Source organism: Crotalus tigris, unplaced genomic scaffold (genome assembly GCF_016545835.1).
Source record: "Crotalus tigris isolate CLP2741 ecotype Arizona unplaced genomic scaffold, ASM1654583v1 scf7180000018809.685583, whole genome shotgun sequence".
NCBI classification, from domain to species: Eukaryota; Metazoa; Chordata; class Lepidosauria; order Squamata; family Viperidae; genus Crotalus; species Crotalus tigris.
The window spans coordinates 289,166-301,646 of NW_024097207.1; the positions used below are offsets into that span (position 1 = coordinate 289,166).

The 12,481-nt window shown below is 36.6% G+C and overlaps 1 protein-coding gene across 5 annotated transcripts in view; it reads right to left on the minus strand.

Moving 5' to 3' along the window:
• The window catches only part of DYNC2H1 (dynein cytoplasmic 2 heavy chain 1), a 163,479-nt gene that overhangs the window by 79,194 nt on the left and 71,804 nt on the right, over positions 1-12,481 (minus strand). For all 5 annotated transcript variants that reach the window (XM_039356269.1, XM_039356267.1, XM_039356271.1 and 2 more), the window contains 10 exons: positions 11,533-11,693; positions 11,243-11,366; positions 10,720-10,841; positions 10,010-10,096; positions 9,745-9,871; positions 8,970-9,111; positions 7,337-7,446; positions 6,193-6,291; positions 4,595-4,718; positions 163-326 (listed from right to left, as the gene is read on the minus strand). In XM_039356269.1, the coding sequence (XP_039212203.1) occupies positions 163-326; positions 4,595-4,718; positions 6,193-6,291; positions 7,337-7,446; positions 8,970-9,111; positions 9,745-9,871; positions 10,010-10,096; positions 10,720-10,841; positions 11,243-11,366; positions 11,533-11,693 (1,260 nt within the window). The remainder of the gene's footprint in view (positions 1-162; positions 327-4,594; positions 4,719-6,192; positions 6,292-7,336; positions 7,447-8,969; positions 9,112-9,744; positions 9,872-10,009; positions 10,097-10,719; positions 10,842-11,242; positions 11,367-11,532; positions 11,694-12,481) is intronic.

Consider the following 12,481-nt stretch of genomic DNA (forward strand, 5'->3'; position numbering starts at 1 on the left):
ATCTGAGCTTAACAACACTAGCAGGCACAAAATAAAAAGAAGAGAGAAAAAACTGGAATTATATATTTTTTTTAAAAAACAAGATTTTTAAAATAAATTATATAAATCTTTTTATCATTTGATTAAAATGAAGAGTATCATATTGGAGATGTGCATGCTTACCTGTCCTCTTAAGCCACTACGGGTGATGGTAAAATTAACTTCGGTAACAATAGATGCTGCGTCAGGTGGAATATATGGATTTGGGTTTCTAGTTGACAGAAAAAGGTGGAATTCCTCATTATAGTCTATTATTTTGTCACCTATCTGTATAACATAGCGGGGTCCTATAGGAAAAGAGAAAAACACAAGTCATGAAAATAATGTATTTAGAACAGAAACCTTCTAAATCCTAGGGTTAAAATTTGCCCAAATAGGATATACATTTTTTAAAAAAACAACAACAAAGGCTAATTGTCCATAAAATCAAAAAACAGTAATAATAACAGTATCATGACTTCCTATGTGAAGCAAAGATCATGCTGATTGGAAATTATAGAAGTTAGTCCAGCATAGCTAAGTCAGCATCAATGTGAAAAAGCTATGAATGTGAATAAACCATGAAAAAATAAGCAGAGAAACCATTCACTATTCATCCTTGATTACTTCAATTCTGTTTTGTTTACTCAGATTTCATGTTTAGAGAAAAGGCATTCTTGACATTATGAAAAATAAGAAATTATGTCCAGAAGATACATTCCAGTCAGAACTAGCTCTGAATGATATATAATTACAATTTGTTAGTCAGATTAAAATTGAGAACTAAACACAAAATCCAAATCCCACACAATCTCATCTACAGGAACAGATATACACAGCAATCAACACCACCAAAATTAAAACACCTTCCATTGTTAGATGAATGGCTAGTATCAAGGCCTTAGCGGACTTTTTGAATACTAAAAGTGATGGAGCATTTGGATGTCTGGGGGACTGCTATTGCAAAGGGGGAAGTGATTGAAAATGTGTCCTTCTCTGGTCCCTACAGGGGGCAATCCCTGAGTAAGGGAGCACAAAGCTCACCATACTTGATGCAATCAGCTGAGAAGATATTAGTAGTAGGGAGAAATCATTCCAATAAATACCAAATTCCTGAATTATGAAGGATTTTAAAGGAGAAAACTAGTATCTTAAATTGCATCTAAAACTAACAGGTAGCCAGTGCAGCATTCTAAGCTATGGTGATATATGGGGACATTGGGAAGCACATACAAAAACATCAGAACACCGAAATATACAGCCAAGTAAAAAAAATGTGAAAATACAGAACTTTTTTCTCTGAAATATAGGAAGAACAGTGAAAAATCTTTATGATCAGCAATTATTGTCATCCTCTACCTAAGGGCAAAGGGGTTCAACATAGCCCTAGGGAAGCCTGTCATCTGCAGACTGATTGGGATAAAGTTTGTGCTTTGGCTTAGTATCTTGTGATATAAATTTCACCTGCATATTGTAACATGTAGAAGCTAGCATAGAATAGAATAGAATAGAATAGAATAGAATAGAAGCTGAAAGGGACCTTGGAGGTCTTCTAGTCCAGCCTCCTGCTCAAGCAGGAGAACCTATACCATCTCAGATAGGTGATTGTCTAGTCTCTTCTTAAAAATCTCCAGTGATGGGGCACCCATGATTTCTGGAGGCAAGCTGTTCCACTGGTTGATTGTCCTCACTGTCAGGAAGTTTCTCCTTAATTCCAGGTTGCTTCTCTCTTTGATTAATTTCCATTCATTGTTTATTGTCCTGCTTTCGAACTGCAAGGTGGGCAGAAGCTGGGGCAAGTAACAGGAGCTCACCCCACCACACAGTGCTAGGGCTTGAACTGCTGAAGCAGAGACCATCTCCAGCGTCATTAAGCAACTGAGTCACCATGCTTCAGTTATCCTAGCCTTTATCAAAACAAAACGATTCTAGTATTTCTTGCGGAGCCTATTTCCTGACCTCTTCTATCTTGAAAGTTGACATTAATCTTGAAGGCTTAACTGTATTTTTATTACTTTCCTCTTATACTAGAGAGAGTTAAGGTAAAGCCAGTTTAAGTTTCTTTCTAACATACTCTTCTTTTCCCAAACTTAAGCCATGTTTGGCTTGTCAAATTCCTTTTGTAAGGTCATCTGGGTGATTCTCTATACCTCAAAATTTGAAGCCATTGGTTGGGCATTGTGAATAGTCTATTCCAAATGTCTTATATGTTGTCGCCATTTATTTCTGTGAATTTTTAAAACTTGAATGAATAGAATAGAGCTGGAAGGGATCTTGGAGGATTTCTAGTCCAGCCCCCCGCTTAAGCAGGAGAACCTATACCATCTCAGACAAGGGACTGTCTAGCTTCCTTAAAAATCTCCAGTGACGGAGCACCCATGATTTCTGAAGACAAGCTGTTCCAGTAGTTAATTGTCCTCCCTGTCAGGAAGTTTCTCCTTAATTCCAGGTTGCTTCTCTCTGTTCAGCTTCCAACCATTGTTTCTCATCCTTCCCTCTGGTGCTCTGGTGATCCCCTCTTCCTTGTGGCAGCCCCTCAGATACTGGAATACAACTATCATCTCTCCCCTATTTCTTCTTTGCTTTAGACTAGCCAAATCCAAGTCCCGCAGTCGTTCTTTATATGTTTTAGTCTCCAGCCCTTTGATCATGTTAACTGCATTTCTCTAAAAAATTTTTCCAAATTCTCAACCTTTTTTGTGATATGGTGACCAAAATTGGCTGCAGTAAACCAGCTGTGGTCTTACTAGGGTTTTATAAAGTGGTACTAATACTTTGCGTGATCTTGATTCTATGCCTCTGTTTATACAACCCAGGATTGTATTAAGTATTTTTGGTTGCTCCTGCACACTGCTGGCTCATAGTCAAGTGATCGTCCACTAGGACTCCAAGGACCTCTCACAGTTACTGTTTATAAGCCAGGTCTCACCCAATCTGTACTTGTACCTTTGATTTGTCCTGCCTAAATGTAAAACTTTGCTTTTCTTCACATTGAAACTTATTTTGTTGGATAGGGCCCATTGTTCAAGTTTGTCTAGATCTTTTTGGATCATGAGTTTATCTTCTGAGGTGTTGGCTACTCCTGTCAGTTTGGTGTCATCTGCAAATTTGATGAGTTCCCCTTCAATTCCCTCATCTAAATCATTTATGAAGATATTGAAGAGTACTTGGCTCACCAAAAATACACATTTTTTTTATAAATAGCACTGCAAAGCAATCATACGTAGCTGTCAGAAGCAAGATAACAAAAAACTTATGTTCAATATCCATGATTACATATCACAGGAAAGGGCAACTGCAAATTAAGGTCAGAGAAAATTCTGCACAGCAAAATTGTTCCTATTTCCTCAAATAAATCACTTCAGAATCTGAAGTCCGAAAGAACAGTACTGAATGAAAAAAAAGCTAGCAAGAATATTAAGAGTGCAGTAGTCCTCCACTTACGACTGGTAGCTTAACAATCATTTGAAGTTACGATGGACTTGAAAAAAGTTACTTACAACTGCTGCACCACTCCTGTAGTCATGTGATCGCATTTCTGACACTTGGCAACAAGCTTGCCTTTATGACCAGTTGCGGCATCCCACGATCACGATTGCATTTTGCATTGGTTTTTTTGCCTTTTCCCAGCAAAAACACCCATCGAATAAAATAGGTTCATCTTTATGACTTATGACATGTGGCTCACTTAATGACTCTGATGACTTGCTTAACAACTGTCAAAAGAACAGTTGCAAAATTGTATCTAGTCAATATGGTGTCTTGATTCATGACCCGAAAGACTTAAGACTGACATTCCAGTTTCAATTTTAGTAAGTCAAGGACTACACGTACATCTACTATTCATAAACCAGAGAAGGGGGGAAAGATATAGTGTTGAAATCAATTTAATTTGCTGCCCTTACATCTGTAGGACAAAACACTTACTCATATAAATTTCAGTTATTGATTTAGATTATTTTCATTTGCACTCGATCCCTTTGCGTGCAATTTGCTTTTTCTACCATCGCAGGATAAGAGATTATTTATTTCTGTAAACTTAGTTTTTTTATCCTACCTTTATTTTTTTATAAATAATTCAAGGTGGTAAACATACTTAATACTCTTCCTCATCCTATTTTCCCCAAAACTACAAGCCTACGAGGAGAATTGGGCTAAGAGAAAATAACTGGCCCAAAATCATTCAGCCAACTTTCATGCCCAAGGTGGAACTAGTAACTCAGAGACTTCCATTTACTAGCCTGATGCCTTAACATTAGACTAAACTGGCTCTGATAGGCATCTAACAATGAAGTATACTCTAGTTCAGATCCTTGTCCTGAGCAGGAGATTGAACTCAATTGCTATGATTCTATGAACAGATTTCTGTTCCCACCTAATATCTGGGGTGAAGAAGAGGAATGTTTTGTTGAAAGATGCCACTAGCTCAACAAATTGACACAGTATCTAAAATATATGTTAGATAAATATAATTGTAAACATGGATAATAGATTACAAATAAATAACTTTTTAATTCAAAATTTTATCTGAAAATCAAAACGATAGTTATATATATATCACCAGCTGGAAATTTACCTTGTGCAACAAGGTCCTTTCTAAGCAGTGGATAAAGCACAGGCTCAACCCCATCCATTTCCTGTATAATAAGTGTTTTTCCAAACCGCACAGCCAATTCAAGGGCATTAATAAAGTTGGTATCCTGCAAAAATGAAATTTGCTATTGATTATACATAAAATACAAAATAAAGTACAGTGAAACCATTCTTGTCAGAACTATGCTTGTATACATGTTCCTCATTCCTTTTTGCCATTTAAATATAACCTTAGAATTTTTATTTCAAAACTTCTACTTTTTTGGGGGGGGGGGAAATAAGTTAGATCAGTGGTGACAAACCTATGGCACAGGTGCCAGGAGGCGGCACTCGGAGCCTTCTCTGTGGGCACATGTGCCGTTGCCCCAGCCTTGCCTCCCCCCGCAACCCCCTCCTCACCAGCAGCCCCCCCGGAGAGTCGTCCCCAAGGGTGGCCCATGTGGAGCAGCAGAGCCAAGGACATGGCAGCCAGGTAGCGTAGACAACACTCTGCCCTCACGCCCCATCGCGCACAATTGATGCAGGGCGCAGGGAGAGGGCATGGCCACCATGGCACTGCTGGGCTGCCTGGGTGACCTGCAGTGGGCCCTGGAGGCAGTGAGTGGCCCTGCCGGCAGGCAGGGTGGGGTGGAGCGGGGGCAGGGAAGGGGGTGAAGCAGGGGCGAGGCCAGTTTTGGGGCACTCGGTCTCTAAAAGGTTCGCCATCACTGAGCTAAACCAAACTAGAATTTAAGCTATCATGATAAATAAGTAGAAAATACAGTGCAGAGTAGATGCCCTCCCCAAATAGATCACAGAGTAAAAGGAAGAATTCCATGACTGTAGATCTAAAGTTTCTAAATATACTAATCAAACAGTAATGACTTAGTTCAGGGGTCCCCAACCCCCGGTCCGTGGACTGGTACCGGGCTGCATGCCAGCAACCGGTCCGCACAAACAAGCAAAGTCCCATCCGTAGGATGCAGGCAAAACCACACACACTCTGGTCCATGGAAAAACCTTTCTCCATGGAACCGGTCCCTGGTGCCCAATAGATTGGGGACCTCTTAATTGAATAAATTTTAGTTATCTATATATTCCAGATGTCTCAAGACTTTTGCACAAAGTATAAGTCAACACATCTAATCCTGCACTATTCCAATTGCATGCACCCTAAGTTTTTACAGAACTATGATCCAATGATCATTTTCTTGGTTAAATTCTCACTTCTCTCCCTCAATGTTTATGTAAAGTTTAAAAAAAATCATTCAATGTGATAAAGATAGCCTTTTGGAGTTTTTTACAATCACGTTTGCTTTTTATCACTTGTAGAACTAGCTAGCTCAGTCTTTTCTTATGTCAAGACTGCTTATGAATGAATTGAAACCCTGATCTCAATAAAAATCCTTAAAATATGCCACTTCTTACTGACTTCCATTGAGAAAATGGAAAACTATTAGTTTCAAAGTTGCTAATATAATCAATGTAGTTAATGATGTAAGAATTTTCCTTTTCTTGGTCAGTCAGTCAGTTTAAATGAAAGAATGATTGAAATATTCTTCCTACTGCAATCCAGAACAATTTAAAAGGTTCAGATATTACCTGCTGGTTGATAATTTCCAATCGTGATTCTTTCAAATGTGTTTTTAGCCATTCTGTAGCTCTGGAAGAAGGGTCTATCAAAAATGGGCAAACTTTACTCTGTTGAAAGAAAGAGAGAGTTGTGTTTTATTTTACAAGGAAAACATTCAGAAATAAAACTACATTTAAATATCCATCTTTTTCCACAAAACTAAAAAAAAATTGAAATGTGGGTACTGGAAATTATTTAGATAATGTATACAGGAAGAAAGATAACATTATTAATGTAATTTAATGTATGACTCATCCTACTTTTTAGAAATGAAAATCTTTTGCACTTCTTCAATATTTAGCATTTCAGATTTTTAATTACTTAATGGTACACTTAGATTTGTAAGGGAAAAAAACCCCTCCCAAACCATCCTCCGATAATGCAATCTAGTATTAATAGATTTTCTTGACTTCTAACTCTCCATAAATATCAGAAAAGGATATCTGGAAATATTTCATCAAAAAAATAAGGGAACAAGAAGCTATTAGTCTGTCATCAATCCAAAGTCCAGAATTAAGTAACCTAAAAGCAACAGCAATAGCATTTAGATTTATATACCACTCTATAGTGCTTTACACTAAGGGTCCCCAACCCCCGGTCCATGGACCAGTACTGGGCTGCGGCATGCCAGCAGCCGGTCTGCACAAACAAGCAAAGCCCCATCCGTGAGATGCAGGCAGCACATGAAACCAGGCCCCCTCCGTTCTGTGGAAAAACGCTCTCCACAGAACCAGTCCCTGGTGCCCAAAAGGTTAGGGACCTCTGCTTTACAGCCCCTCTCTAAGCAGTTTACAATGTCAGCATATCACCCCCAACAATTTGGGTCCTCATTTTACCAACCTCAGAAGGATGGAAGGCCTGCAGTACTGCATTCTAACTACTGCTTTTCTGATTCTATTTTATTCTATTTATGATCAAATAAATGTGAATCAACCATAGCTTCAGTCTTATATCATCCAACCCAGAATTTTTAGAGATTGAAAGGCACAGATATCAGTCAGACAGACTTTGGGATCAGAACCAGCTCTAAAGTCTTGATCTAAACTTTGGTAAATGTGAATGCATGCTATTTGAATGCCATTTCCAAAATATGATAATAAAAATACAATTTACCTGAAGTATTACAAGAGCATTTTCTATTGAGAGATCATCAGAGGGTAAACCTTCACTTTTCCAAATCAACTGCTCACTCTCTGTGCATAGGAACCGCCTAAGATCAAATTCTTAAAAAAAAAAGGGTACCTAAGACATTACTGCAAATAAATCATATTGTATCATATGCCATGATTGCTTCATACTGTGCATCTACCACTTCCTTTGGAATTATTGATGACTGTGTTAAATATGACATACATTTCATTTATGTTTAGAAAGAATAGAGAGATTATAAAATATAATATTGATAAAATATAATTAGCAGGAACAGAAAATCTGTCTGGATTTAAACATTAGCTTCAGTTTTTGAAAATAAGGTCTAAGATCAAAGAATCCTTAAACTGGTACAGATACAAATATATGAGCTGCTTCAAAAGAAAAAAGAAGGGAAAAACGACAAAGAGAAAGAGAGAAAAGAAAAAAAAAAATTTGATTATTGAATCCATCCATAACAAACTTATGATTATACAGTCAGAAATAAATACATTTTATTACACTTAATTTATGTTCTATGAGCAACGATTAATTTATCTTGGTATAATACAGAAAGACTGAAGCTGCTTGTAGTAAGCAAGAACCATCCAGATCAAGAATACACTTCAATATTTCCCTGAAATTTTTGCTCCTATTGCAAAGGAACCTTAAACCTGAACTTGACTAAACTACTAAATATGATTTTTCTAAAGAAGGAAGATCTAAACCTAACTTGGGTTACAACAATGAGATCTCGCTCCTCTGCCTGCCACTCCCAAAGCCTTTAAAACTGAACAAAATGAGGCAAAATATTTGCCACTCAGAGAGCAGGTATTTATGCTAAGAAATGTTTTTTTCTAAGATTTGAATAGGATATTCCTTGTCTTGGGACAGAACAAAGCAAAAGCTTATAAAGAATACAGTATTCTTATACCATTTCCTTTCACTATCTTAAGATGAAAGGCTGCGTATGTTTTCATCCCTTCTGCATTCAGTTTGATATAAAGAGTCATACATTTCTGAAGAGCAGGAATTGTATACACAATTTTTTTTATTGTGCTTCTCCTGTGATTATGTTCTTGGATTTGATAAGAAATTGTGTTTAAGGTGGTCTAGAAATAAGCTTCAAGGCAATGATCTTTGATTTCTTGGGAAACTTGTGCTTTGAACCAATAAAGGAACAGGACTTCTTTTTTTCTTTTTACAACCCTGTAATCCAGACATGTCAAACTCGCGACGTAACGTGACGTATCGGGACAGTTTTGCCATTGCCGGCAATGGGGTGGGCGCAGCTTCCGGATGACGCATCTGGCCTGCGGGCCAGCAGTTTGACACCCCTGCTGTAATCTCTTTCTTCAGGGTGGAGTTGGGGCAACTGAATGAACCTGAGTGTTTACTGGCCAGATGCCCTTCCTGACGCCTATGCGGAGTTCACAGGATATATTTTTTTCTTTGCATCCTGATAGAGAAACATCTGTCACTGCCTATGATTGAATTAGTTGCTAAGTATTTTTTCCCCATCCATTAACCACTTAATACCAGTACAGATTTGTGTTAATGTTAAGATTTTGTGTCACACTGAAAATAATAAAAAACAGAACAACAGAACAACTCTCACTTTCAAGACCAGCAGATTTTGTCCATGAATCCAAGCTTGCTTTTCTTTGGTCTTCAGGTGCAGCTGAGAGGTAAGTAATAAATGCTGCAGACAGTTGAGCTCTTCTTGGCAATGTACTTAATTCATCTGCTATTTCTGAAACCTGAAACAATTTCCAATATAACTGTTTATTGATGTACCTAGTCAATATATTGTTATGCTAAATAACCAGACCTTTGCATAAGGGAAAATCAAAGTTTGTGCAATTTGTTTCTTACTCTCCAAAACTACAATGGATCTTAAAGACCAGCATATTGTGGAAACACTCTCCATCTTTCTTATGTACCAAAGTTTTAATGACTAACATGAAGAGCTCACGTTTTAATTTACCTTTTTTATGTTTAAGCAAAGAGGCATTATTTAATTCATGTATGGCAACATTTTAATAGCTGAAGGCTGTACTTAACATTTTGGAGAACCAAAGAATGGTGTAAATGATGCAATAAATGTGACAGGGCTGGGATTTCTGTGGTTTTTATTTCCTGGGTTTAGGAAAAATTTCTGCACCTTTGAGTTTTTTTAAAAATGTTCATCCTATTTTAAGGTTTAGTCTATAACATTAGAGGATGAAAGAAAATTATTTCCTAATTAAACAGCAAGGAGTTTCATATTCATCACAAAGAAACAAGAATCACAAGAATTGAAGGAGGCTAAAAATGCTTTCTGGAGTAAAACACTGACTTCTTTTGAAGAAAAATGGCAAAAATATGGATCTACTGAAGGTTTAATAACCAACCTGCGCATTCCATCTTTTATGCTCCCTATCAAGCTGTTTAATCAGTATCTCTGCAGCTTTCACCGTCTCTTGAGCTTTCACAAGTTCTGTTTCCAGTTTAGCAGCTTCACTGGTTCTGGCCTGGAACCTGCACACCAATTGCATTTTTAAGATATTCAACTAATAAAGGCAAGTTGAAGTAAAGTATAATTCCATTTCAACAAGAAAGTGTTAATTTAATACAAAAACAGTATTAGAATAGTATTAACAAGTCTTAAGTACATACTTATCTTTTAATTCTGCCACTTTCTGACCAACAGAATTAAGCAAATCTTCTAACTTCTGTTTTCTATCTTCTGTTTTTCTGAGATTACTAAAATATATTAAAAGTATTAATTGAAGTATGTATAAAAACAAACAGTAACATAAAAAACAATCAACTGCCAGAAATTAGCATTTTTATCAGCTTCTTTCAGAGACCAAACAATGCTAAATTAATGATGTATAGCATAATACGATTCTGGAGGGACGTTAAAGGCAACAAAACCTTTCCATTTTCTATCACTAGAGCTTTGGGTCTTGATTAGAGTTTCTGAGATTTTATTTTAACTAATAAAATCTTAGTGACCTAAAAAAAGTCTGAAGGCCCCTTTCTTAGAACAATTTTCTGAGTCCTTTCCCTGCTTTAAGCAATACACCTAAACAAAATAAGTAAGCAGACAAAGCACAACATGGGATTTAGAAATCGCAATGCTTTTTCTGAGGAAAGATGCTTTAACAGGCAGTATTTTGAAAGCAGACTTGAACACAGTGTAGCATTCTTTAAAGAAGAGGCTACATTTGTTTTTAAAATTTGAGCCAAACTTTCTTCTTTCAAATCAGGGAAAGAAAGGAAAGTTTTCCTCTTTTAAATGTAATGGTTCTCTTGCATTTCAGAATTATAATGAAAATGATGTAAATACATACATAGCTCTTTATGCTTCATACACTACTTACGCTTGTAGACCGGATTGTTCGGTTTCCAGAGGCTGAATTCGTTCTAGCACATATGAGTACTGAACGTTGGCCTTAACCCAGGCTGCTAAGGGTGCGGCTGCAGTACTGGCCCTTTTTGCATTCTGAAATATTCAAACATATAGGTGACCTGAAGCTAATATGCACCAGAGGTAACATCTAAAATACACTCAGAAATAATATATTACCATTGATATTTATTAAATAACCAGCATATCTATTTTGGAAATTTAAAACTAATAATAAAATGTTGTTCTGTTGTGCAAAAACTAAATGTGAAAACATTTTCTTTTTCCCCAGCTATTGCTGTGCAAATTATTATGTATTGAGTAAAGTACCTATAGTTACAACAATGAACGACTTATTTAATATTTGTTGAACCTATCCAATCCTGCCTGAGCAGGGGGTTGGACCAGATGACCTCCAAGGTCCATTCCAACTTTATTATTATTACTATTACTACTATTACTACTACTACTACTATTACTACTACTATTACTATTACCTTTGGGTCAAATGATGCCTTATTTTTAGCTAGAAGATCTTCTACACTCTCACGAATTTCCTTTGGAATATTTCTAGCATCAAAAGTTGCGATGTCTTCTCTCACACCTCTTTTTGCAAGGAAACTGCAGAATACATATTAAATAATCATTCCAATGTGGGAAAGCAGTTTAGTGAAAATAGTCAATGAATCTATGAATAATCTATTGTTATTATTACAGCCTTTTTCTGGCATTCGATGAAAATAAATTAGGATTTCAAAAGAAAGAGAACATTGTCATCTTCTATTACCTCTTCATGCTCACCCACGATGTATCAAAGATGCCCATCAATCGTAAGACACCTTCCAGTATGTCCCTAATGATATCAGGTGGCATACGTAAAGAACGGATTTCAGACAGAGATTCTGGTTTGATATTTCCAACTGCTAATTTAGCTTCATTAACTAGTGGCTAAAACAGAAAACAAAAGGGAAAGGATTAAATCTGCTTAATTTTTAACACAACAGTTTTTCTTTTTAACCAAAGAATTCAGAAATATCTTCATAATCAAAACTTAATTCAAGATAGATGACATAAGAGTCAAAATTTCACTATAATGCTGGGACTGTAATTATTGGTACTAACTCTTTCTTCCTCATTTTCCTACTTTGTTCTTAACCATAGCATCTTTCTTACTCTCTAAAGTCATTTCTACTCCTCAAATCATCTCTTTCACAATAGTGTTTCTATTTCCAGTGGAACAGAAAGCTATGGGTTCTCTTGCCTATTTGGGACCAAAGCATAGAAGACACACAGTTTCAGTATTTAATTAAAGGACTAACAACAACCACAACAATCGAGGTCTAAAACAGAAAATTGGGAAGACACAAATAACTAGATAAAGAAAATGCATCAATTAAAAAGAGGTAATCAGAAAATCAATGAAATCTTTCTTCTTTCCGCTATGTGTTCAAAATGAACAGAAGGTTGAGGTGAAGGAGGAGAGGGGGTGAGTGAAGAAAAAGAGGGAAAGAAGTAAGTTGGTTTGAGGTGGGATGCGGTTTGGGGGGAAATGGGCGGGCAAGACCGAATGTGGTGTGTATCAATTTGTTTTATTTTTTATCTGAAGTATTTGTAAGATTGTTATGTATTGTAAAGTTGAAAATAAAATTTTTTACAAAAAAAAATGAACAGTGATTTAATATGTGTGTGTGTGTGTGTGTGTGTGTGTGCCATTTGTCTGAAATGGTATAGGGTTT